This window comes from Pelmatolapia mariae, linkage group LG4 (genome assembly GCF_036321145.2).
Source record: "Pelmatolapia mariae isolate MD_Pm_ZW linkage group LG4, Pm_UMD_F_2, whole genome shotgun sequence".
Classification (NCBI taxonomy): domain Eukaryota; kingdom Metazoa; phylum Chordata; class Actinopteri; order Cichliformes; family Cichlidae; genus Pelmatolapia; species Pelmatolapia mariae.
Window position 1 is genome coordinate 26,772,208 of NC_086230.1, and position 27,645 is coordinate 26,799,852.

At 39.3% G+C, this 27,645-nt stretch overlaps 2 protein-coding genes across 2 annotated transcripts; one reads left to right on the forward strand and one right to left on the reverse strand.

Moving 5' to 3' along the window:
• Positions 1-4,189: 4,189 nt before the first annotated feature.
• Positions 4,190-10,066, reverse strand: wnt9b (wingless-type MMTV integration site family, member 9B). The gene is made up of 4 exons (XM_063470777.1): positions 9,904-10,066; positions 9,234-9,487; positions 7,534-7,799; positions 4,190-6,172 (listed from the first exon to the last, which is right to left on the reverse strand). Exons 1-4 carry the CDS (start codon positions 9,987-9,989, stop codon positions 5,711-5,713), a joined length of 1,068 nt encoding a protein of 355 aa, XP_063326847.1. The 5' UTR covers positions 9,990-10,066; the 3' UTR covers positions 4,190-5,710.
• Positions 10,067-12,545: 2,479 nt separating this feature from the next.
• On the forward strand, positions 12,546-22,437 carry arf2a (ADP-ribosylation factor 2a). Its single transcript, XM_063472213.1, has 5 exons — positions 12,546-12,634; positions 19,339-19,493; positions 19,627-19,737; positions 19,826-19,950; positions 20,320-22,437. The coding sequence occupies exons 2-5, from the start codon at positions 19,349-19,351 to the stop codon at positions 20,479-20,481; spliced, it is 543 nt and encodes a 180-aa protein (XP_063328283.1). The 5' UTR covers positions 12,546-12,634; positions 19,339-19,348; the 3' UTR covers positions 20,482-22,437.
• The last annotated feature ends 5,208 nt before the right edge of the window (positions 22,438-27,645 follow it).

Below are 27,645 nucleotides of genomic sequence, written 5' to 3' on the forward strand. Positions count from 1 at the left end.
GAAGAGTGGCAAGTAGAGTATGAGAGGTACAAGCAAAAACTAAATGTGTACTACAGTGCACAAAAATGAATTACTGGGTCTCAGGAGACCATTCCCCCTGCAACCTGGACAAGTTGCATAAAATGAATTCAATTCATGTCGATTTACATTCAGTTTTATTTGTATAGCACCAAATCACAAGAGCGGTCCCCTTGAGGTGCTTTATATTGTAAGGTAAAGTCCTTGCAATATTATAGAGAAAAGCCCAATAATCAGATCTTCCCTTACAATTCGCACCCTCTTTCTGAACTTAAAACTATGCATACTTTAAGGTGAGCTGAGCCTAAAGCACAGATGACACAGGCTTTTGCTATAGTTGCATGTGTTGCAGGGGATAGAACCTCACCAACTCTCCACATCTTTTAAATCCCACTTGAAGACACATCTTTACTCCCTAGCATTTAAATGGGAGTGAGTTTATTACATTTTAGTTTTGTTTTTTAATGTATTTTCTATTCTTCTATTTCTATTCCTTTTAGTTGTACTGCACTTTGATCAACACTTTTTAAAAAAAAAAAGTGCTTATAAATAAATGGACTTGACTTGACAGGAAGAAACCTTTGACAGAACTGGACTCAGGGGACGGCAACTGGACACCCCGAGTTGGGGGTGAGGGGAAAGAGAAGAGAGCAAATGAATGCACTGATGGACCTAATGTTCTATTCAGTGTGTAAGCTCATGAAGTCATCAGGATTAATTAGTGAGGTCACTGAACAAGGGAGACAGGACTATTTTGCCGCAAATTTATATATAACCGGATAATTTTTCTGAGTCTTCCCTTGGTGACGATGAAAAAGAATGCAGGCTTAAGCCACTGCCTGTGGTCTTCACTTTTTAGACCAAGCTACATCCATCTATTAAACTATCTACAGTGCTAACATGCTTAAAAACACCATAAGCTTAGAAGGATTTAAATTGGAATTAAATCAGTTCAGTTTAGAAGAAATTAAATTCATTTTTGAAAAATGTGAAGATCCACAAAAGGTCAGCAATGATATTGGTTCCCCCAATGAGGCTGCTTATCCCTTCCAACTTTAATTTATGAGAGACAAAAAGAAAAGAAAATGATTTCAATGTTTTATTGACAAACAAAATAGATCCTCATTCATTTTTCAGTTGATTACCTTGTCAGTAAATTTCAGCTCTAAGGCAAAGCCTGTACTCCAAGTTTCATATTTTTCTTTTGATTGATTTAGTATCCTATATTAATTTGTATGAACTAATCATTTGTATTGTAATACCTGTCAGCTCTTCTTGTTTTTCTCCATCCGCAGGTGAACAAACCAAACTATTCATCATTTAAACCTTGTGCCCGCTTAATTGACCATCAAACAGGCATGCACTATCTCATCACCTACTGCGAGGAACTCAGCCACCATCCCAGTCCAACCCAGCCTCTGAGTTAGAGGTATGCACTCAGCCTTGTCATAGCTCTAGGCAGTGCATGTTCTTGTTGTGGGTTGAGCAACTGCATTAGTCATTTCACATTCCAAATTCCTACCCCATGCTGTATTCACAACTCTCTGTATCTCTCTTTTTCCTCTTCTTCTTCAACAAATCCATTCCTCTCCTTGTTGTCTTCATTATTTAATTATCTCCATGTGATGTCAGGGTGTGGGGATTAGGCACAGCTCCAATGCTGTCTAAGAGTCTCCTCTCCAGAGGCGGAAGTCTTGTAGGGTGTAGATGTTTGACCTGGGGCTCAGAGGTTTCGATTACAGGACAGGACTACGCTTTGTGTCCTTGAGCAAAGTATCTACCAAGCCTTCCACGCTTGAGTTAACATCTACTGTTCTTACACAAATGAGTGATGTATAAACCTGAAAGCTATGTAAGTCTCTATGGATAATATCTTTTTGCTAAGCAACGCAAGTATAATACATATCTGAAAAAATGCCCCAGCCCTGATTTGCCAATTCATCTTCATCTTTCACAGCATGGTGCACTGCTGCAGCCCAACCCGGCATAGTAACCTTTACCTGAACCAAGCCAGTGCAGACACAGGAGATAGTGTTACCATCAGCCTTAACCTACATTATCTATGTTATTCAGTGTCTCAGGCAGACAGAGAGAAGCTCCAGCACACGGCAGGGTGACTATAGCCCACACCCGCACACGAAGACCTAACTACAAACACGGCTGAAGTGACCACAGGTGTGCACATGGCAAGTATGCTCACACACACATATGCAAAAACCGTTTTGCCCTCACCTGTCTGCAGTCAGGTCTCTTTCAAACACGTACACAGGCGCTTGACTATTGCACCTCTGCTCAGTCCAGCCCCCCCACCCAGCTCAAAGCTCCCCACCCCTGGGGCTTGTGCGTGCGAATCCGGCCGTGGACTCAGCAGCCCCCATCGCTGCGCCCCCTCCAGTGAGGGTAGTGAGGGAAATGAAAGCTTTAGGAGTTCATTATAAAACAACAAGAGCAGCAGCAGGGGATAGGCCTCCCGGGGCCACAAGCTATCCCTTTTCATCCCTCCATCCTCATCTTTTTCCTTCATGTCCCTCAATATCTAAACCCTGCTCCACCTTTCTTTCCGTGACACACTCCGCCGTCTTGCTCTTTATCCTGCAGCTTTTTAATACATGACATTCATGATGAATAAAGTTAAATATTGATCTGGATTATTATAATATGATGAGTTAATGTGGTGAGTCAGTAGTCTGACCACATGAACTGGTTTGACCTCAGTCATTGGAGAGATGCTGACGCATTTTGTGTACTGCTGAACTGAATTTTTCAACTTTATTGTCTGAGAAGGGAAATTAGTTTTGCAGCAAAGGACACATCCAAAGGTTCAAAGAGGCAATACAATACAGTTGCTGGACAGACCAAAGAATATTGCTGCGGTCCAGTGGAGATCACATATCACTAAAATATGAACTCTTCAATATCTAAAAAAAAAAACCCTGCCCTATTTAACCAAGTGATTCTTTAAATGATCATGTTAGCTTAAGGCTTTGGGAAAGTATGTGAAACTGTTCTAAAGACTATGGGAAACAAAAAAGGTGAAATATCATAAAGTCAGAGTTAGAGTAAGCCGCTGGTGATTTCATAGTAAGCAGTGGTGCATTTTATTGCTTGAGGTAAAATACCTTTAAAGGCTCTGCAGCAGCTTTAACAAGCTGTCAGAATTCAAATCACTAAAGCCGGATATGTATCATAGTGAAAATACATGAAGTTTAGTAAAACTGAAACTTTGAATATTTGCATACATATGTTTGGTTTTGGAATAGTTTTAGACAAAAACAAGAAAACCTTTAAGATTTTTTTTGTCTGTTACCCAAGCTAACCTTTCCCTATTTCCCCAAGGTGACATTTGGCTCTCCATAAAGTTTTGCCATTAAAGCAAACAGCTGTTTTTTCTTCTTCTATACAAGGTAGTCCTAAAAATTCATTAAAATATCTGAACAGCCAAGACAAGTTTACTCATCTTACTTAAAAACTAATTTGCCCCAGCAATAACTTGCTGTATATCAATAATATAAAGTAATTAAAAAAATTATCTTATAATTTACTGCAATGCTTTGGGTTTTAAGTGAATGTTCTAATAAGGAACAATAATGTGTAATCACAGTAATTAGAGAGCAACATCAAAAGCACCAGAGAGCACACTATAAATACCTTATACAATAGCCCTCTGTATGCTGTAGGTTCACTGATGCCTTGCAAATGAGTGGAAAGTTATGATTCAGGGATAATAGCACATAAACTGCTCTCATCATCGTTGTGGGGCGGTCGATTGTAACTTTCTAATGGTGAATTGGGGTCAAATGCTCTGCAAGACAGCGCTCCTCTGAGTCACCACCTTTGTCATCATCTGCATTATGGTTGTCATCCCGGCTGGTGCGCTGGCCAGAGGCACAACACCTGTAAGCGTGTTCTCCGCACACACAGCCCTCGCCTTTTGGTTGGGCGGTTGATGGCGATGCAGCACGACCACAGGATTTTCAGATGAAAAGGAGGCCAGGGCACCATGAGCAGGAAGTGGTTTTTGCTCAGTCGATGCACGGAGCCGTGTTTCGGGCAGGTGTATTGCGCTCGCTTTCTTGTTGCGTGTGAAGTGTGTGCGTGTGCGCATGGTTTAGTGTGTTTGCCTGCAGCAACTGAGCAAGACACAACAAACACGTAGGCCTTGTGACTCGTTGTCCATTTATTAACCTTGTTTGTTTTAAATAAGAATGTAAAGCAACTAGATTTTTATAAAAATTGCTTTGGAAAAATGAGTATTCATTTATTACCAAATTAAAAAGAACTGTACAAACATCTCAAATATGATATTTATAACGAATGCAGAGGGGAAAACATGTATCTACAGAGAGGATAACTCTGCATAGCTCATAAATCTTACTGATATTTGCCAAAAGATGAAGTGAGGTAGAAAATTATGATTCCACATTGTCAGACGCCAGGACCCCTGACATGAGTTATACTCAGATTATATATACAGTTCAGAGTCCCTCAGAGAAAACATTAACTGGCCAATAAAAACAAACCTTTGGGGTCCAGCACGCACTTTTGACCTGCACACATGGACAAGTTGAAGTTGAATATATAAGGGTAGTAAACTGGGTGATTGTCTTTGATTAGCAATTTGAGCAAATAAGGAGCATGATTAGCCCACTTCAAAGGCATTCAGAACAAAGACGTGGCTAAATTAGACTTTGAAGACCAAATGGTTTGGCCAAATAATTTTAAACTTGAAAGCATAGCAAAGTGTGTGTTTCTATAAACAGCAAAATTAGAAGAGCCAGGCTGGTATGCTGATAAATTAAGCAAAAAAGTGATTTTTAACCACAGTGTTTGGTGTTTCCCTCACTATTGCCCCAGGTATTTCCCTTTGTTCTACTGAGCCCACATTAGTCCACATGTAAAGATTTCCATAGACATTTCCATAAGAGCAACTGAAAGCCAGCTTCTCTGCTTGCACAATAAGCTTCTCATGCATCAGTTACAATGTAGGTTGTGTGGCATTAATCACCGCTCAAAGCTTCCAGTGATTCTTTCTAATCATATATTTTGGCCTAAAGACAAACAACTCATAATGCACATAGGATCTCATGAAGCAAGAGCAACTTAAGTGCTTTTTAGTCAGGACTGAACTTTAGCTAAAAGTTCACCACAGCAGACAGAAAGTCAGACAGGTAGGTTCCTTTAAAGGCTATTTTAGCCTCATTGATAACAATTGATTCCAAGAATTAAAATATAAAGCAGCAGTACAACAAAACTGGCACAATAAATAGTGAAATGGAGGGAGACAATTACAACACAACAAAATCCCTTTTAGAGCTTCCTTGCAGACAGGATTCAGCATCCGGTGTCTTCCATTCCGGTCCAGTACCTGCTGTAAGAGCATTTTCCCTCCTCATCCTCAGGAGAGTGAGATTTCAGTGCATCCAGCGAGAGAAAAGCAGGGTAGTTTGAAAACATCCTCACCTACAGTAAGCTGTTGCATATTAATTTAGTGACTATAACCAGCAGTATAATATTATTACATTTGTATATTCCATGCAGTTCACAGTCCCTCAGTGTTAAGTGTCTATAGGAGATTACAGTTCAGTCCTGTCCATGATCAGTGATTCATTATTTTTTTTAATCACATTTTCCATTGACTCAAAGGATCATTCTTTATTCAGGCCTTTGCAAATGTCTTTATCTCATCATTCAGCTATGCATTTTTGCAGGTATACACCTCCTCCTCTCTCACACATGTCTGACACTCCACGTGGCAGCACCAGCGTACCTGGCAGTGGCAAGACAGGCTGGTGAGGCGCATGGCTGTGTTATAACCACGTCCGCAGCACAGACTCTGACAGCTTGTGTCTTTGGCGCACGAACGGCCACCTGTACCAGGGGAGTAGCGAGAGGGCCTGCAGAAGCTGGGGGAGTCTTCCAGGTAGACCAGGTCGGTAGTCCGGAGGCTCTGACCTTGGCGACGGGGGCTTGCGAGTTCGGTCTCCCCAGTGGCTGCGTTGGTGACGCTCAGCACTCGCACAGCAGTGTCGTATCGATACTTCAACAGGCGTCCAGTGTCGTGAAAAGGAGACAGCTGCTTCCAGCAAGTCCGTACAGCACAAGAGCCGGAGACACCATGACACTTGCAGGTTGTTTTCAGTCCGCTCTTCACTGCCTGGGATAAGATGGGAGGTTGGGGGGGTAGGAATTGGAGGGAAAAAGGGAAGAAATGTCAGTTCCTTCACTTTGATTCATTACCTGGCCTCTTATCTGGGAGGTCTATCTGGCAAGAGTGAGACAATTTCCTGCAGGGTGCATAGGGGGTTAGGAGTGGTGGTCCGCCAATATGTGCCTTTAGCTCACCTCAGTCAAAAATTTGACATAATGGATTGAAAGATACTGTTCAGCATGTCATATTTCACCCCACATTTCTCACTTGGACAGCTCTTGTTAATTTTTTTTCCTCAGTATGTTGAAACTAGCTCTGTCGGCTTCTCTCCTGCCTCTCTTTCCTTAAGCCTGAGGCAGAGGTGACAAACAGGGGCGAGTGGAATCTCTCCACCCTGTTTTTAGTACATGCCTGCTCATGGAAAACATCGATAAGAATTTCTGCGCAAGAAGTGCCAAAAACATAATGCAGCATTTGGTAGTGGTGCCCCACATTTAGGTTAATAGTTCACTGAGCTTGATGGTCAGTGATGAGAGCAATCACTCAGCCTGAGAGCTGCTGTCTTTGCAGGGGCCAGAGACAGGTCATACAGAGAGACCCAGAGGGTACTTCTGCTCAGTTCCTCCTTTTGCAGGTATGAACCCCTCGGGGGCTTCAGAACACCATTAATGTGAGATGAGGGATGCCGACCACTTTAAGTTTTTGTTAACACGGCTCCTGGTCTCTTCTGGCCACACTGGTGTCAACGGAGGAAAACATTTAACTCAGTAAAGATTAGATAAGATAGTTGTGTTTTTCCTTTTTCTCCACATCAGCCTTGTCTAGGTGTGAGCTACAGGAGTAGGACCCTGGGGCCTGCTATTTCACAGCTACACAGTGGTGGTTATGAACATTAGGTGGATTTATGAAGAGCACAGTGATCCAGTAAGTGGAAAAAAATGCTTGCTCGTATATTAAAAAGAGGCCACGGTTATAATCGTTCTCTCTGAAATGAGACCTTTAATTTTCTGCTGGCCCGCACAGCAAGCTTTATCATGCCTGAAAACACCTGGCTCCAACCATCCCACAGCCATCTTGTCTCCTCAGTACAACTGCCTCACCCTCTGCCTCTGTATTATCTGCTCAGGCCGATGACGGCACCAAATCAGAGAGCATTTATCTGGCTGGCACCATGAAAAATATAGAGGCGAGGATTACAGTTCAATAACATTTGATACTCGGGACTGCGTCAGAGGTGTAATTGTCAGGTAAAATCGCAGAACAACTAATCGAACTAAGTGTTGCTAAGGCGTACGTTTTGTCGCCTCAGGCTTCAAGGAGTAAGCTGTTTTGCTGCAGAATAATTGATGTAATATTTCTACACTCACCCGAATTCCAACGTTGATGTTGTGGGCATCCACCTGAGCCCTCAGGTCCTTGCTGACCCTCTTTTGGCCGAGGAACTTTTTGAGAAACTTGGTGCTGTATTTCAGGTTGTCACCACAGACCCCCCACTGCCACGCTTCCCGATGCTGGATCCCGGGGGAATCGTCACAAGTGCACCTCTCCATTCGACCTGAGCTGCACGCTTTGGCAAGTGCATGGGTCAGTGCTGCAGAGGACACTGCCAGCAGGAATGCAGTCTCCTTGAAAGCTATGGCAGAGGGATCAGGGGAGGTGGAAGAAAAGAAAAAATATTTAAAGCTACATTTTTTCAAGGCTTTGGATGCAAAAGCTATTGGTGCTCCGAAACATTTGCTCTGAAAGAACAAATTTACGACAAAATACTTTTTGCATCACCGATTAACCTTTTAAGCCAGAATGTTTACAGAGGACTCGATGCGTTGTCAGGGTTTACAACAACATCAGCAATTCTGCAAGTTTTCTTACGTCGCAATTCCTCTCCTGACATTTCCTTTTGGTTTTGCACTGTTATTTGCTTAACCCAGAGCCATCACCACGGTATATTTTGATCCAATTAATTATTATTTTGACTAGGAAGGATTTTCCCAGATGAAAGTGAGTAATCACGCCACCCTTTTCCTCTGGGAATGGCCACTTTCCCGAGATAAAAATAACCACAGGGCTTGAGCACTCTGCACCGCACCACATTTCTTGGCTTTCTACTCCCTCATTACCTCTGTGCTGACCTGTTCATGTTCTCCCACACGCTGATATCCATATGCATAAAGCTTAGAAGATCCTAAAGGAGTTTATGTGCACAGGAGGGATTTTGAGCTATATGCAATATGGTGATCCAACGGTAGCTAATCAATAGGTGTATCAAGCCATGCAAATGATAAAGTATTCAAGTAAGCAGCTTCTCCAAAACTTTAAAAGGTTGTATCAAGTCAAGGGGTTCAGAGGAGTTACCGAGTGTTATCTTGACACATTCTTTCGTACTACAGAATGACTTAGGAATATTTTTATCTTTAAATGAGATGAAGAAAATTAATTTTGTCACTGGTTTTCTCAAGCAAAATAACTTACCAAACGTTTTTTTTTATACAGTAATGATTTTCAGCACTTTGCTGCAAATAGTTGAAGCTCATGTCTCAGTTGTTTATTTAGAAATGCAACTAACAACCATTAGGAACAAAACAAATAACCTGTAAGACCTTATAAACGGGTATATATTCAGTTTCTATCTTGTACAGCATGTAATACATCTTTTTGAAAAAGTTGCTTCCCTGTGTGAGAAAAGGGCTTGTAAAAATGTTGTATTGTTTGAAATAAAATATAAAATATCAGTTAAACTATTTCATTAAATTTGAACAAGAAACCTTATTGTTTACAAACTTTTACAGCTGTTAAGCTGGTGGTAAAAAGTTTACGCATAAATTTATTTACTGGTTCATTTTTCTCATTTTCACTTTTTGATTGATGAGCTTATGTCGACAAAAACATGCCTGCAGCACTACAGGTGTGCTTGTCTATAAAACATCCTGTACTTACTGCTCAGCCATGCACTGCAGGTAAATAAAGACGAAGACATATATAATTTGTAGTTAGATAAAAGAGAATTTTCGACTTTCTCAGTGACCTTGAGCAAGAACCCAAAATTAAGGAAAGTGTTAAAGTGGCTCACCTCTTTTCAGAAGACTTCCCCGACCATCCAGGCTGCAGTTCCAGCGTTCGTTTCTGAACTGATACCGACACTCAAGGAGGCTGAGGCGCACCGACTCCCGAAGCGTCTCGGCCAAGCCCGGCTCCCTGCGACAGAGTCTCTTCTGTCTCCTCGTCAGAGTCATTTGTTCGCACTGCTTCAGGTGGGCCTTTCCTGATGGAGCTTCATTGGAAAACGGACCTGGTAAAAACACCAGGGGTTCCCGACCTGTCAGTCTAGGATTATAGAAGAGGGGGAAAAATCACATTAGAAATTGTATGTGTGTGACAAAATACACAAACACTGCGTCCTGTACCACAGTAATGAAACTATTCTGTCACCACTCCAGCATATGTGGTTATTACAAATGTGTTCCCACAACGGTATTTTCTCTCTCGAAGAAAATCCAGGAATAAAACTTTTATGTTCATTTACCTTAAAATACATTTGAAATTGCGAATATGGATTTGTTTGTTTCAGTGGAACATATTAGCGTGTACATGGATTTTGAACAGCCCTATAAAAAATATAATTACGCGTGCGTAATTCAGCTAAAGCTTGTAAAGGTTGTGGCTGTGGTCACTTCTAATGATTTAAACAGAAAAGCCAAACAACCGAGATAAAATGTACAAGTAAAAGTTCATCGTCTGACCCAAAATAAGCTGCAGTGTGCGACAGAAGGATGCAGAGTGCAATGATTCGCAATAGGCAGGCGGTCCTCGGGAGCCTGGAGCGCATGATGCCGGGTTGGCGCTGTTCCTCATCTCGCTGATTCTTCAACAGAGAAAGTCCGTGCCGTTCGCTCGGCGCTTCTCTTTAAGGGGCCCCTCATGCACACAGACTCTCAATCCGCTGCGCCAGGCGCCCTGGTCCGCTGGGAGGCAGGACTCTTAGGGGAGGGTACATCATCCTGCCGCACCGTCATTGGATTCTCTCAACATTGCTACTGTATGTTCCCTCCCACTGTAACGCCACCCAGAAGATGCAAGATCAGCTCATAATAATAATAATAATAATAATAATAATAATAATAATAATAATAATAATAATAATACAATTAAAACTTAATTAAAGTCGTGATTGAATCTAAAGTTTGAGTAGGACTGTCAGTTGTCAATTAATAAACAGTAGAACTGTTCAGACATAGGGTCTATATGCTTGATTAAAACGGGGGAAAGTGGTTGAAATTGGTCTGTGGTTACTATATAAACAGCTGCAATAGCATGCTAAAGTGGTAAATAAAAACTGAAATTATTAGCTGAAATGATTAACAGTGTGGCCAGCTAGCAATAAACAAACAAAATTGCTAAGTAAATAAAGATAAGCAGTTGCTGTAATGGTTACCTGTTTTATGGAACGGTAGCTTAAAAGCTGTGGATGAATATATGGAATAGTGAGCAAATGTTTATGGATTCAGGCTGAGATAGTTCGTCAACCACAACTGAAGCTGATGGTTATGTAACAGCAAACATCTGATCAAAGGGGCTCAGAAAGCAAAAAGATTTTTTCTTTGGTTAACATATAAGTTCTAATATTGTATTATTAAAGAGTATGAATTCAGTGATCCTGCAAACACACTGAAAGAAAAAAAAAAGACGGGATTAAAAAAAAACCCCGCATGGCTAGGAAGCAAAGGATCCGTGTCTGAAAATAGTTTTGAAATTAAAGGACAGAAGCAGACACTGAAGTCTGTTATTCCAATCAAACCTATTCCATCTGGTCCCAAACAGTCGAAGGGAAAAAAGAAAAAAGAAAAAACAGGCATGGATGGAGCCCCATCTAGTGGATTTTTTAAAATAAAGAATAATCTGGGAATACAAATGAACGTAGAGACATTAATACTAATGCTTTGGTTGTGTATCTACATTTGATTCACGTTTAAGCTAAAGAAGGAGGCACGGAGGTTTTTTTGTTAAGGCAGTCCCATCCTTTAATGGAAAAGTCAGTCAAATTTTGTTGTAAATTATAGCTTAATAATCAATAATATTAGTTTATCAATTTTTTTTATTAATTATATAGTGTATGATTGGATATATCCATCCAGAGGCCAACATACAGTACTCAACAAAAGTCTTGAGCAAACCCTCATTTCTTTATATTTTGTTAGAAAAATAGGTGATGTATGCAAACATACACAGGAATACAGTCTATATGGGAAAAACTGAGTTTGCACAATACTGACCAGCTTGAAAGTCAATATTAGGGATGGTTGCCTTTATTCTTCAATGCAGCCTGAAATCATCATGCTGAAAAGGGAAGCTGTTGCCAACCAGACACTCCCCATGGTATTGGTTTAGAATGTGATGATACTGAATTCATAGTTCAATCAATATTGACAAGATTCCCAACACCACTGGCTAAAATGAAGCTCCAAATCATTGTGGAGTCTCCACTATGTTTTGTACATGTTCCTCTCCTGAACTCCTCTGTACTAATTACGATTTGAACCAAAAAAATTTAATTTGATTTTTTTTTCTCTTCAAATAAATCAATAAATCTTGAGTCCAACTGTTGCCTGATTTGCCATACCTGAGTCTTTGTTTCCTGAATTAGATGGATCAATTATAGGGTCATCAGAATCCCATCTCTCAGGTCCTGTGTCAGTCTTTGGGAGGATTTTTCCTTTTTCTGAAGGACATGACTTTCAGAAACTCTTCATCTGCTGTAGATAGTTTTTTCTTTGTTGTTGTTGTTGTTGTTGTTGTTTTCAAGCCAGCCACTACTTCTTCTGTCCTCCACTTGTCTAGTTTCATCAAATTCTTTCAAGGATGCGCTGGACATCAACCCAGGTTATGTCAGATTTCACAATAATAACCTTTTAGGAATCACCTTGTTAGTACAATAACCCTATTTTATGTGTTTTCTTTGTTACTTTTTATAGATTCACCTAGAATTGTGGAAACAGATGTGCTTTTGCAACAGATTGCTAGTAACAAAGTGCCTATAGACATAGTTCAAAATTAGTTATTTGCTAGGTTATTATGTGTAGCAATGTGTAACCGTGGTTTTTTGCGTTGAGTGTGGTACTTTTTTAAGTCCGAGTTAAGTGGGTTAAACAACGACTGGACTGGATTTGAAATGAGTGGAAAGGCAGCCAAATGTCCAAAGAAAAATTTTTTTTAAGACCTCGGAAAGCCTGGAGGATTATTGCTGAAGACCTTTTTTTTTAAAGATACTGAAGACTTTTGCAGTCCTGCACTAAGCTTGTAATGTCACCTTCTCACCATTTGGTGAAGCAAACCCTCGATTTTAATGTTTTCAGCCGCTTCGAAATGACACGAAGAAGAAAATGGTGACGAAGAAGAACACGACGTCGCCGGAAAACGCCATTTTGTTGTTGAACCGGACCGGTGGTGTAGAAGCATCGAGAAGCGTCAGTGAAGGTAACATTTTTCTTTTCATTTATCGTTTTCATTGAAAAATGCCATATAGTTAAGCTTTATGAATATGTATTTCATTTGAACACAGAAGAAGGCCGCTGATGTTTAAGTCCTCCAGCTCGGTTGATTTGAAGTTGTAGACGCTTTGAGCAGGATACTTTAAAGTTCATAAGCTGTTTCCTTAGCAGTTTAACTTTAGCACCTTTGTGTTGACTTAAGAAGTTTTTGACCGCTGGGTACACACCCTTATTAAACAGTAATCAATAACTGTATTAGGTGGTGGTGTTTTTGAGCTCACTGTGATCTAAATGGCTAATATTACGCGTTATTCCGATGGTTCTCGACCATAGCACCGTTAGCAAGCTAGCGTTAATGAGCTGTCACTTAGCGTTAACGTCACACAGCTCCAACTCACCCATAAAACCTTAAAGGAGATTAAAATAATTTCTTTTCTACTGCTTGGTGGCTTAAAGTCGCCATCAGCGCCATTTAAATTGCACCAGAGCACTGAAACCTTATTTTCAGATTTGTATTTATTTATTTTTTGTTAATCAAAACGGCTTTAAACGTTTCGTCTTACGGGGCTTGATCGGCTGACCAAACTGAGGGACAGGTTTGAAACACAGAGTTAAGTAATAATAGTCAGTGGTTTAAAGACACTTTTAAGAGTTTTTGTCACCCAAAGGTTCCAACAAAAAAAAAACTTCGCAGAAACAGTCGCACCTCTTTCATTGAATGGGAGGATGGGTGGCACTTCACCTCTGTGATCCTGTCAGTCCTGTTTACTCAAAGAACTGCTTTACACCTACCTACCTACTGAACATCACTTCCTCATTCCTCGGACCAAAAGCATGATGTTTGAGGATTTATAGGAAGCTGAATCAGGTGTTGGGGATGCACTGCTGCTTCCTATGAGGTTCTTGGAAAGGCCACAGCACAGTAACTGGACCATTTTGGGCAGAGTGTGTTGTTGTAAAATCTTCAAACTCATCTTTTTTTTTTCTTTTTTTTAAATTTAAATGGTGACATCACTCTCCCACCCAGCAGTGACCATCCCTCCTTAGTTCGCCTAATTTTCTGCAAACTAAGCAACTTTGTCACTAGACTTGGTGACTTTTAATACCCCTTTAGCTGTCTTTTCCTGACTCATAATGACCCTGTGTGGGTTTGAGTAAGCGCAAGAGCATGATTAGTCCACTTGTAGTAATGGTGATGAGTCTGTCTTTGATCACTTAACAGAAATTTTTCAATTTTCCTGCTATTTATGACTAATTGATTGAAAAGGTGTATTTAAGTAATGCACCGCTTTAAAAAATGGAAAACCTTGCCTTCTAAGCACCCAGTAAAGCACATATAGACAGTGCTCCTCTGCGAGGGAGGATCAAACTTTCTTGCATAATCCAAGTGAAGTCTCTGCACTTTGTAACTTTATCCCAGAGTTTACATGTGTAAACAGACATTTCTTTGAGGTTATAAAATTAAGCGCAAGTCACCAGCCTTTTAACGTTAATGCTGCTTGCAGGTGTGTGCGTGTGCATCATTTGCTCAACCCAAGTACCACACCTAACTTTAAACTACCGAAAGTGACCAGATGTGAGTCAGCGTCTCAACACAAAGTCCAGAGTTGATGTATGGAAACGGTTTTGACAGTATGCATCAGTTGATATCGAACTCCCTTAGGTCCATAGTTATGTATTTCATTAACATTACAAGACTTGAGTGAGCATTAACTGGCCTAATATAGAGCTGGAAAAATGTGTTACTTTCATCTATTTTTATAAGATTCTGTTCCATTGCTAATTTTTCTTTCAGCAATAATTACTTACTGTGGGATAATAATTAATCTTTTTTTTTCCACAGTATTTTTAATTACTGTGGGAAAATAAACTAATCTTTAATATTTTTTCAGTCTTTCAGCTCTTCAAAAAACCTTCAGTCTTTGAATGATTAGCTAACACTGTAATGTTACATAAGAGAGAAAAGACAAATATTGACCCCTGATGTGATACCGTAAAGCTGTCTTGTTTCCTGAAAGGCTGCTTGCTGATTCCAGTATGTTATTCTACCTCTAATATTTGTTTTTCTCAGTTCATAATAGCTTAGGAGATCCTATTATCTTTGTTTGTTTGTTTTTAAATTATTATTCTCCCCAAACATGGATATTAATATTTTGAAATTTAAAACTTTAGTGCTCATCTCAAAAAGCACTTTAATTTGTTGATGAAATCGATCACTTTTTATACAGTCACTAAATATCGTTTTTCTAAACATAATTAATGCTTTCTGTTTGTGAAACTGAGAGTGGGATGCATCCCAGAGCTGAAAAGATAACAGTAAATTTAGTTAGCAGTAAATCCACATATTCCAAAGCTCTCTGTTAAATCTGTCCTTTTCTTTTCCTCACACTGGAGGCCGATGCATTAATGTCGCGGTGAGCTTGTAACACTCAATTCTGGTGTTTTTGTTTAGGGTTTTTTTTTTTCTTCTTGTCTTTAGACTACCTCTATTTTTATCAAGCCTCAGGCATGCAGAAAGTCGGTGTTTATCGTGTGCATTCAGTGGGCGTTTTGAGGAAGTCTTTTTGACACTGTTAAATTCACGTCTTGGGTTTACCACATTCTTGCCAGATGATCAGCAGGAGCTGCTGGTCTCAAGTACATGTTGTAGCTGTGAAATGACTACAAAATACTGTTCACACTTACAGTCAACAAACAGCGTACATTTGACCAAACGGAAGTGCTCATATTGATCCAGCTGTTGCCACTGGCCACATTATAGCTCAAGTTTTACTTGCACTGTATGCTCACATGTATGCTGTGATTACAGCTTACAGTAGTGTAAAGACATTTACTGTCTTTCTTTTCTAAAGAAAAACTGTAATGGCAATTTATTACATCTAGTGACACAACATGAGTCAAATATAATAACAGAAGTAAACCTATGGTAGTGTTTTCTTCTTTTTTTTTTTTGTCTTATCCACTGTGGTTTATTAAGAATTACACAAACTAACATTATGGAGGTCATTTACTGACTCATCAAACAATGCTAAAGAATGAAACATAATTCAATATGTTGTCTCAAGTTTGTGCCTACTTACAACCAATATTATGTTTGTGTAATGCAACAAATAGTACTGTCAGTACTGATCATTCAAAATGGTCCAGTCTCATGTGCAAAAACACCAAAGCTACACATCTTTACACAAACATTGATGGGTCTTGATTTCTGGGCTTAATTGGGCTTATTTCCTTGGTAGTGTTTTCAATGGAATATAATTGCTTAGCACTTTAGTTCCACAGTAACAAAAGGAACTTAACTTTAAAGTAACTCTTCAGTTGAAATTGAACACTATTTTTAATTGGGACGTATGGTACAGCTTTTTAGCAAGTTGCTTAAAGCGCTGCTTTTCCACCATGTAACCTTATTGGCAAGTATCATTCACTGTTTGCGCTTCTGTCATACAGAGTCTGTCAAGCCAGTGCTACAGTAGTGGCGCTGTAGAAGGTGTAACATTCAACCTTTTAGGCGATAACCCGTGGGTGACACATGTCTCTCGCTTTCAGATATGTCTGGGCTTGTTGTTGTGCATACTTAGGAAGGTAAACACATGGTACATGAGACCTTTTTTCTTTTTTCTTTTTTATCTCTCCCTTTTCTTTTTTATAGCACATAAAAATGTAAATAGATTGCACAGCCCTAAGCCTGGTGTTTTCAAAGCTACTGAGTGGTCGTCCTGTGTTCTGCCTGCTGGGTGCTACACAGTGCTCTTGGCTGTGTCATTTCCAAAGTGAGAACACAGCAGATGCTCACAAGCTCCAGCTTTATGCTACATGTGAGAAACAACAACTTTGGGGAGTGTCTCACAGTGATCTGACTTTTTCAGTAGTTTGTGTGAAAACAACTTAAGCCTCCCTTTTTTTAAAATTTGTATTTTATTTTTTTCAAGGAAAAAACTTGATTATACTGACTAGAAATACTAAAATACTGGAATTTAACACTAAACTGCACTGATTAGAACAGATGTGATCCGTACAACTTTCCACCCTGCTGGTTAAGAACATTTTGGCTTCTTGCAACTCTTGTATTTCTTCTCCCAGCTATTAAAGTGACCTTTAATTTTTTAGGTGATTAATCCTGTACATACCCTTATCCAGTATATATCATTTATCCCTATTAAAGGTATACAAATGGTATTAAAAAATGGTATAAAAATGGATCTCATCCAAGTTTACACCAAATAAACTGCTGAGCAGCACAAGTTGGTTTGTTCTGTCTCATAATTGACATGAAACATTTTGTAAAAGCCCTAAATCAAGAACGTAGAAGCATATTTACCAAAAAAGAAATTTTTGGTAAAAAATTATTTAAGCTGTAAATTTACTTTATGAAAACAATATCTAGTAAGGGTCCATGGTTTCCTGTATGGTTTGGGTAAAGGGCAAGTTTACAGGTTAATGTTTCGATGACATATTATTTTTCAAACAGTATCAAATCTATGTGCTTAAACCTGTGCCTCAGACTTTGAAGATGAGACCACAATTTATGAGAAAAAGCAGAATTTCTGGCATTTCAAAAGGCTTAAAATAAAATGTTTTCCCTCTTCATCTGTATGTAGTGAAACCTCACCTCAGTAGTTCATCTGATCAGTAGGGGTGCAACGATACTCGTATCGATATTGAACCGTTCGATACAGTGCTTTCGGTTCGGTACGCATGTGTATCGAACAATACAAAATTTTTAATTTATTTTATCAACTTTTCTTCTGACGATGCTGTCTGTGTTGAGAGCTCAGTGGATCTGCGTTCGACTACTCCGCCTAGGCTGCACTGTCGAGCGCAGATCCACTGAGCTCAGCGCAAGCTAGCAAGACAGAAGCTTAGCTCGTTGCAACATGGCAAATTGAACCTCCCCCACCCTCATTCAGATCTGGCCTTTGGAACTGTTTTGGTCTTCATGTGAAGTATGACCCTGAAGGTAAGCGCGTCATGGACAAAAGTAAAACAGTATGTCGGATGTGCCACGCAATGCTCAATTACATGGGTGGGAACTAGTGCTTAGCGCAGTTTGCTCGTTAACGTGTTGACGCTGTCCAGCCCAACACACGGGGCGATCCGCGGTAGCTCGTTAACGGAGATTTGCCGTGTTGTGGCGTTAATGTCATTTCAGATTAACGCTGACAGCACTAGTGGGAACACAACGAATATGACTGCACATTTACTCCGACATCATCCTAGTGCAAAGACAAGTGGAAGCAGACAAAAACAACAAGCACGCATGCTACAAACTTTACCCGAGTCATTTAGACAGCCGTTAGCACATGATTCTCCTTATGGGGACCTGATATGTTTAATATGCTGCTGAGAATATACCCCAGAAGAAGCGTATAGTATAGCTTTTATTTTGGAAAGAGCCATTTCTCTGTAATAAACTCTCTTTTCCAAAGATGAGGGATTTCTCCATGAGATATTTATGTTTTTATTACTTTGTCGTTTCAGCAACATTAAATTTAAAAACTGTACTTTTGAGTTAAAATATATATTTATAATTTTAATAAATGACAACTTAAAAAAGCATGAACATTTTTTGTATCGAAAAAATATCGAACCGTGACACCAAAGTATCGAACCGAACCGAACCGTGAATTTTGTGTATCGTTGCACTCCTACTGATCAGGTCATCTAACAAGGTTAAAAATGTGCTGTGCGACATTTCACTAAACTATATTAGCGTTTACTAAGTGAAATCTCTTCCCTCTTTTCTAAGTAGTTAACCAATTACTCCTTTGTTATTAAGACAACCTCTGTCAGCTTATTAAGTGTAATGCTTTGTACTGGTTCTTGTTTACCTTAGCCACAAGCTTGTTGGATACCCAGGACAAGCAGCACTGCCGCTATGGCCTCTGTTTAACTTGGGAGGTGCGTTCGCAGCAGCCGTTTACTTGAAGGGCAAATATTATGTTTCATTTTAGGGCCAGGAGGAAGTTACAGAAGTGCTTTTTACAGTCATTAACACTGACGCAATAAGGAATATAGGGAACAGTAATAATGACAATTTTCTGTATGAGATTCTTAAAAGTAGAAACTTAACGTCACCCTCTGATTAGGTTTATGTTTGTGCCAACTAATTTCTAAGTTCACTTAACAAGGGGGAAATCAGTTGGACTAACCGACTAATTTAAAACAAGAAAAACTTGGATATCAAATTAATTTGAGAACCGTTTATAGGACAATGCCAAAAATTCTCAAAACAAGTAGTGTTCTTAGTGCAAGTAGTTCAGTAGGGAATTGAGCCACTTAACTGTGCAGCACTTTACATCATGGTTTCCAAATGTTGCACGTTTCTTCCGCGTTTATCCACGATCTTATTCTTTCACTTTTAAAATAACCAACAATAATTGTTTTAACAAAAAGACTCTGCCTAGACTAACAGATTCACAGTGTTTCTGAACAACGATGGTCCATCTTGTGGCAGATGGTTGCATAACGTTGCGCAACAATTTACCAGCATTTGGCATCAGTGGAAATGTTTAATAATTGGATTAAATGACTAGAACGTCTGGCACGACTGACAGCAGCAGCAGTTAATTGACTAGTTTCGCACATTCCTACTTCTGATGTCAACACTTCAGCTGTCTTTGGGAAATTGCTTTTAGTTTGGTATCACATTATCAGAGACCTTGCAAACTGACAGTTTATCTCCTCCTGCAGGTGAGACAAGATGGGAAATTTTGCTAGCCTTTTTAGTAAATTGTTTGGAAAGAAGGAGATGAGGATCCTGATGGTAGGACTGGATGCTGCTGGAAAGACCACCATCTTGTACAAGCTCAAACTGGGAGAAATTGTTACCACAATCCCTACCATTGGTGAGTCATCCCCCACGTTGTAATGAGAATTTCATTGCTTGATACAAAACATTGAAATCTTGGCATTAAATAAAAAAAAAAAAAAGCCAACACACTGTTGAAACTTGTTTAAACCTTCCATCACTCACTTTAGGTTTTAACGTTGAGACGGTAGAATACAAAAACATCAGTTTTACAGTGTGGGATGTCGGCGGTCAGGACAAAATCAGGCCGCTTTGGAGGCATTACTTCCAAAACACACAAGGTGAGATAACTTATATCTTTTCCACTTTGGTGTATAAGAATTAGTTCATGGTTGCCCTCAAAACTGACCCTTTTTACTTTACTTTCAGGCCTCATCTTTGTAGTGGACAGTAATGACAGAGAGCGAGTGGGTGAGGCGAAGGAGGAGCTGATGCGAATGCTGGCTGAGGATGAGCTGAGAGATGCCGTGTTGCTCGTGTTTGCAAATAAACAGGTGAATTTGTGTGTTTGAGAAGTCAAAGAAGTCACCATATTTAACCCCCTTTCAGATGAAACTGCAGGATATTCAGAATTCATTACTAGAAATTACAGTTGTACTTGTTTTTATTTGAATACATCTTAATTTAAAATCACTCAAGAAGGTAAAAACTACACATCTGGCTGCATTACCTCACAACTACTTGCAAAAAATATATAAGATGTAAACATCTTATACATTTTTGAAATGTAAGGTCAATAATGATACAGATCGTGGTTTCAACTCTCCTCCTTTTTTGCTGTACTTCAAAATAAAAGCAAATTTTATTTGAGGTAACCTATCCAGGGGACGCTTGTTATTAACGGTTAATTTCTGCACCTGTAGGACCTGCCCAACGCCATGAATGCAGCTGAGCTCACAGACAAACTGGCCCTGCACTCCCTGCGTCACCGTAACTGGTATATCCAGGCCACATGTGCTACTACTGGAGACGGTCTCTACGAGGGTCTGGACTGGCTTTCAAGCCAGCTAAGGAACGCAAAATGATCAATCACTGCCAGCTCTGTCTGCGGTGTTTTGGGAGACTGCACTGGTCCTGGTCTCACGCTCTCCTCTTTTTTTTCCCCTCTATTTTCTCTGAAGCGTCGGACCTTTTGGCTAGTGCTCCCCTGCATTTGTACTGTATGTGTGTGTTTGAGTATTTTTGGATGAACGGACGAACGACTGTGCATGTACGTGTGAGCTAAGTCGGAGCAGCCCTGCTGTGCCTTGAACACAGTTAGCTCTCAAGACATCTCATTCCTCCAGTGTCAGCACATCCAGAGGCACTGGTTCCCACAAAGAGAACAACACAACATTATTGCTGTGGGTCATCTGTCAAGAATGTTTAGAATCACAAAAACCAAAAGGTAACAACAATTAGGTTTTTACATCAGCCTGTCATATTAGAATTAAGACCATTTTCACAACTGTTTTTTTTGTTTTTTCTCCTCTCAACCTTGCAAGATGCACTGTGCTATGTAACCAGTGTCATTTTTGGTAAAATAAAGTATGTGTTACATCCTGGAATAGTTCATGTTCTTTTGAAAATTATGCATTTTGACATTTTTAGGGATTGGATAAAGTTACATTTAAAAAAATCTTTTAATTCCATAAACGTGTAGATCCTGTTGATAATCAGATTGTAATCGGAGTCGGTGTGTCTGTGAATCTTCCACATTAACTTCCTTAGATTTTACAAAATTCGGGTCACATCATTTTGCTTCTGATAGTTATCTGTTATTGCGTCTGTCTTTTCATGGGGTCTTAAGTTTGTTTTTTTGGCAGAGGATTAGAAGAAGCATCATCACTGGGTCTACAAAAGGCAATAAATGTTGCATGTTTACATGTGTGGAGGAGAGTGTTGTAGCTACTGGGTCATTGGTGGATGTGTGTGGGTTTCATCTACTCCCCACTCACTGGAACAGCAAGGCCTTTTTTAGAGTTGCTCCCACTCTGGCTTTTTATTTACTGGTAGATTTATTTTCTCTTGTATGTAGCTCCTTGGTTTAGGGTCTCTTTTCTATTATATTATCTTTTGTTAGTCTTTATCCACGCATGGCCTGGTGTGGGTTTTTTATTTTTATTTTGTTGCTCTCGGGACCAGTTGGTTGGTTTCAGGAAGGGTTCATTGTGTTTGGTTCAGCACGAGGTCACCAGAGGGGACGTGCATATGCTCTAGACCACATTGTCAGCACTGTGACAGACGGTACATTTGTACGACAAGTGTATCAGTCAGTTCTGTAAATGCTTTCTTAATGCTTCAGTGTTTTCTCTGCATGTAGCTGAGGTGCTTCTCTTGGTGTCATTTACGTCACATCGGGCCATTTGCACAACCTCATCAGCTTGCACAACACAGGGCTGTGCGAAGACGGCAGTTTATCTCTCAGCTGTTACAGAGAACCCGTACACAAATACGCTCCCAATTGCTCACACCAGCAGACAGCTGAAGTGTCCCAGTAACACTGTTACAGCAGTTCAACCAGTGACATCATCTTTTCCCTTACACCCACTAATTCTAAAGGATCCCGCATTTAGAAAGAAACCAATCACCCCCACATTCCTTACTGAGTTAAGAAAACTCTAAGGTCATACCTACTGACCTCAAAAGGGAAAATTAATGTTCCCTTTTTGTTTTTCTAAAACTGGACTTTTTTTTCCTTTTTTTTTTTAAATAAAGTTTGCTTAAATGAATGACTAACCTTTGGGCTTTCTTCATCCTATGTATCATTTACTAAACAGCAAGAAATACAGATGTGTGTGTGCGTGTGTATATATATAAAAAAAACCTGTAAGAAAATGTATTTTAATGTCATCCACCTGCTCTTGTTCAGATGTGAAGCTTTAATTTTCGTTTCTGTGAAAATTACATGGTACGTGCATATGTATTTCTTAATTACCTTTTATGCTTTTTTTTTTTAAACCCATCTTGTAACGTCTGATAAATGCACTATAATAAAGAGATCTCTATTGTAAGTCTTTCTTCCTGACTTCTTTTTTACAAATCAAGTTGGTGTGATTAAATTCTTCAAAAGCTGCAATGTCACATTTAATATTGCATTAAGAACTGATTAAATAACCAGTTGACATAAATTTGAGGGTCAGCATAGTATGAACTTTAGTCAAAATCGCAGGCATAGTTTGGGTTATAATAGCTTGTTGCTGAAATATTTATGCCCTTAATCATTTCTATTCATGGTGATGTCAAGAATTGTAATTCCTTTTGAGTCACCTTTTCCTGCTTAGTAAAGTCCGCTAGTTGTTAGTCATCAGACTTAAATATCAGGTTGTTTTAACAGGCCAGGGATCTGTAATGTGTGTCACTTGTCTCTCAAACAGCTTTGTTACGGATACTTTATTAGGTGTGCCGGTTCAACTGCTCGTTAACGCAAATACTAAGTAGCCTCACTCTACCAGCATTCAGATGGTAGGGTCAGAATTTGGTGTAAACAACATGAAAGCAATGATCCATGCTGCCTTCAATCAATGGTTTAGACTACTGGTGTTGCAGTGGTGTATGATGAAAATTGTGTTGACCACACTGTCCTATCATATCAAACTGGCTCCTTGACCATGATGATGCCACTGTCCGCAGATGGCCTCCACAGTCACCAGATCTCAATCCAACCAAATCTTTGGAGCGTGGTGAAAAAAGGCACATTTGCATCACAGATGCTCTCGTGTCAGTATGGACAGAAATCTCTTAGAAACATTTCAGGAGACGTGTTGAATCTATGCCATGAAGAATTAAGGTAGTTCTGAAGGTAAAAAAATAAAAATAAACAGAGGTCCATCCTTGGACTAGCAAGGAGTACCTAATAAACTGGTTAGTGTACAATTTTCAAGATTAAATTTAAACGTAGTCTTGCAGTTCCTTCATATCAACGCTGGAGGGCACACTTACAACACCATATCACTAACCTGTTAAAGCTCCTGTTAGTTACTTCAAAAACAAAGGAGGAAAAAGTATTCAGGGCAGTATGATTCATGCTCCTGCTGGAATGATATAAATATCTTTATGGTATGGAAATTAGACCTTTGTTATTTAATTTTTTTTTAAATATTTCTATTTTTTATGAATACAAATACGAGTGTAAAAAACACACTAAAACCTAACTAACCACACTAATGCATGTAATTGACACATGTCAATTACACACATATGAGGGAAACTAATGACCCACCTACCCAGACCTACCCAGATCAGACATTAATCACATATTCTGACGATAACAGAAATTATTTTTAAACACGCCAAACTGTCACAGGCTTAATTTCAGCTTGCTGAGTATGGCATAATGAAGACCAATGTTCACTGCAGGACAGACAGCACCAGTGAAGACGAGGATGTATTCCTTACAGTCGGTGAGCCAGCAGACCACTGTTCACCCTCCTTTTCCACTCCATCTGAAATTCAGGTGGCCAATTCTCCATAGAGTTGTTACCTTGGAAACAGCACCTTATAGAGAGCAACTGAGAACACGGGAAAAGGAACGCAGGAGACCAGACACGGACTGTGATCCAGGTTTTCATTTAGAACATAAAGGGCGATCCATGATCACGGCTTCATAGAGACACTATTTGTCAACTCGTATTAACCGCTGTTGCCCTTTATCTTAGAATTGCAAGATGTTCAATGACTAGATCTGGTTATTTTTATATTCTGAGGTCCTTCTCTGTAACCGAGACTGAGCTGAGATCATTATCATCTCTCCTGCCATAGTCTATCAGAGTCTCTCCCACACTCTGACTATCAAATAAAGCTGAAATGACCTGAAGTAATTTCTACAAGATATGTAGATTCACACTCTGCCCCTCTCACTCACATCGAGCTGCACTTGACCTTTGGTAGGCACTCGCTGTGGATCCACTAAATCTCACCTTGAAGTGTGACATCACACGCTGTAGTTTCACAGCACATTAACTCTTGGTTCACCCCAGCATGACGTCCACTTTTCAGCGTGCCTCTTTGTGCTAACATTGTTACTTCTCTCTGACCTCCTGCTGTAAAAAAGTGTATCTAATCAAGAACTGCACAGAAGCAGGATTTTATACTTCACACGTTTCCATTTTAACGCTATTTTATATTTTTGAGTCTCATTATGGAGATAAATCTAAAACTCTTTATTGAATTATTTGTCATTGCTGTCATTCCATCCATTCCTCAGTTTTCTTCCACACAAAGTACACAGGGATGGGTAGAAATTTTGCATTTTTAACTTATATTTTCCAGCATTTTTGACCCATCATAACTTCATACGTACAGGAGATAGCCACATGACATTTGGCTAGATGAAAAACCGATTTAAGCTCTGTTAAACTGACAACAAAAACCATTTAACACACATACGTTTTCTTAGTACTATTTTGTTTAAGTATAACTAACTTTGAAGCTCAATATCATGTATTATGTCATAATCTCAAAAGCAAACCCCCATCGATTTAAAGTAGAGTAACAGGAACAAGGAATGGTATGAATGTTATACCGAGTTTACCTATTGTTATTTTTGTTGTTGTTGTGTGTTTGTTTTGTTTTTTTGATTTACTGGTAAAAACTTGGAAAAGTGCAGTTTGTGTAAACTCTCAAGAGTCATGCAGTACAACCATGTGGGACAGATGGTTGGTCAAAAAAAGGAAAAGCATGTGAAAGGTCTTTTTTTCACTTACGTTTTGATAACAGGATCTTCTTGGTCTGACTCCATCTGTTCATGCCTTCATTAAATATACTGAAGTTGCTGTAAATTAAATTAAATAAAAAAAAAACCCATCTTATTCTGAGGGCGTCAGGTGGGAGGAACTGACATTTTTTAATGAAATGACCAACCAAAAAACAGGTTACTCCAACCTTCAAACCAAGATTCAGAAGAGAATCTGTTTCTTCCATCCATCATTCTCTTTTATCGATGCTTATTAGGGGTGCTGGAGCCTATCTCAGCTACCACAGGGCGAGAGGTGGGGTACACCCTGGACTAGCTGCCAGTCTGATGCAGGGCTAACCTCTTTCGTATTTCATAAAAAATTAAAATACTTGAGATAAGTCCAAATAATGCTGCTTACACATTTGTACGGGAGGACTTTGTTTTTCCTTCTTTCCTATCACATTAATCATCTTGCTGCTCCTCTGTTTTATCCTCTGACGCATGGGAGTTAGAAACTGCTAGATGTATAAATTAAAAAAAAAAAAAAAAGAAGCAAAAAAAGCAGCAAAGTGCTGAATAAGGGAAGATGCATCAATATTAACAATCTCATAATGGATCCGTCACAGTTTATTTCTCTGCAGAACCAGTGTTTTCAGTGCATTTCGTTGTTTTGTTTTTGTTAAAGGGCCTCATGTTCAATCAAGTAAATTTACACTGTAATCATCCATACACCCGAGTACAAGATCTACTTCTTTGACCACTGATGACCTCCATCCCAAGGGAGAGAGGCACTGCACCATTATTTTTCATCGATCAGCTGCACAAATGAGGATCAATCGAGAGACACCTGATAATGAATCACAAAGGCAAGGAAAAGTACGTGTCTCTTTAAGGTTAAAAAGGTTGTATGCTTCCAGTACATATAATACGTGAACTTGCATTTCTATATGGTCTTTTCCACCATAGACGTATGCATGTGTAACGTTAAGGGTCCCTTGCGTTTTGCTGGTGTGCAGAAGTCACAGAAGGTGCTCAGCGGTGTGCCTGTACATAAGGCTGGTATTTTGAATCCTGACCATCCACCCACACAGTCACACTCGCTAAAGAAAACAGAGTTCACCAGCGACTACACCTTTCTAAAAGACTAGTCATCTCTAGCCTTTCATATCGCCATGGAAACACAGAGCTGGTCCACTTGATTGGCAGTGGATTAACACTGAGGGCAAGAACATTTTCACATTGGTAAAGCGCAAGATGAAGCTTATTTAACGTGAATAAAGTATTTTATATAGACAAACTGAATTACAATAAACAGATAGATTTCTGACACGTGTTCATGATATTTCTTTGTTTTCATTCCTCTCGTTGAGGTTTTCATATATGAGCAGTCATGCTGATCCAGCTTAAGAGGCTCTTTCTGCCAAATGTGGAGGTGTCAACAATGAAAGGGAAAAAAACACTCTGTTATTATAAAAGTCCTTGATCATAATCATATTTTGGTAAAAGTACAAAAATATAGCCAGTAAAATGTGGAGATCTGGCTGTCTTCAAAGGGTCATAGTTGATCAGAGGGGTTTTCAGATGACTCATGTGGTAGGAAAGAAAGAATATCAAGCAGCTGCTTTTCTTTCTTTTTAAAAATTTCTCTAATCTTTTGCTTGAAACTCAAGTAGTTATTTAATATAGCTTAGAAAAGATTTTTGAAAAACATCTTTTGAGAGAAATTGCATCTCTATTTGAACTTAGAGCGCAATGAGATGTACTAGGATACTGCTGATTTTAAGTGGTCACATGAAAGTTTGGGAACCACTGGTTTACTATTTAATAATGCATTATTTCTGATTTGTTTACATCACAGTCCAGTTAAATTATTCAGTATATCACTCCAAAAATACCTTTAAGGGTGCAGTAAAGTAAATCATAATATTAAGTGTGATTTGATGCTTCAGCTTAAAGCACTAAGGTACCTCTGTAACTCTGGGACTTAGGTAAATGTAGGCTATAACAGTTATTGTCCTACACAGCATAACATAAATTCAACGCATCCCTTTAGATTAGATGTTCAGCTTACTCATTTTATGTCATGGGCCACATACAGCCCACTTTAATCTAATGTGGGATGCACTGATGAAACATCAATTTCTGTCAGTGTAAAATATTTAACTGCACATGTAATGAGATATCTTAATACAACACAAAATAAGAGCAATTTCAACTTTGTGTCTTAGTTTTTCTACATGGTAAAGAAATGCTGCTGTAGTATATGTCCACATGACTCTTTAGGCTTAGATTGTAAAAAGTGATGTATAAAATTACAGACATCTGTAACTGAATTACTTTGGTGTACTGTCAATGGCGACAAGGGAGGTTTGTATGGGTCTGAAAAGCTGTAAAACTTGTTAAAATACAGTTCAAAATTCTAAAACTTTATGCTCTCTTTCACATTTTGCAAAACCATCCAGCGGACGGATTGAGGTCTTTGCGGCCGATTCTCGCCCCCGAGCCTTATGCTTGACACCCCTGGTTTGAGCAA

Bases quoted from the DNA above. Each gene is read 5' to 3' on its own strand.
- wnt9b (XM_063470777.1), bottom strand. From the start codon at position 9,989: ATGCGCTCCAGGCTCCCGAGGACCGCCTGCCTATTGCGAATCATTGCA. The intron at 9,488-9,903 runs GTCAGACGATGA...CTATAATCCTAG, and splicing joins CACACTGCAGCTTATTTTGG to ACTGACAGGTCGGGAACCCC. The intron at 6,173-7,533 runs GTGAGTGTAGAA...ATCTTATCCCAG, and splicing joins ACATCAACGTTGGAATTCGG to GCAGTGAAGAGCGGACTGAA.
- arf2a (XM_063472213.1), top strand. From the start codon at position 19,349: ATGGGAAATTTTGCTAGCCTTTTTAGTAAATTGTTTGGAAAGAAGGAG. The intron at 19,738-19,825 runs GTGAGATAACTT...CTTTACTTTCAG, and splicing joins TTACTTCCAAAACACACAAG to GCCTCATCTTTGTAGTGGAC. The intron at 19,951-20,319 runs GTGAATTTGTGT...CTGCACCTGTAG, and splicing joins TCGTGTTTGCAAATAAACAG to GACCTGCCCAACGCCATGAA.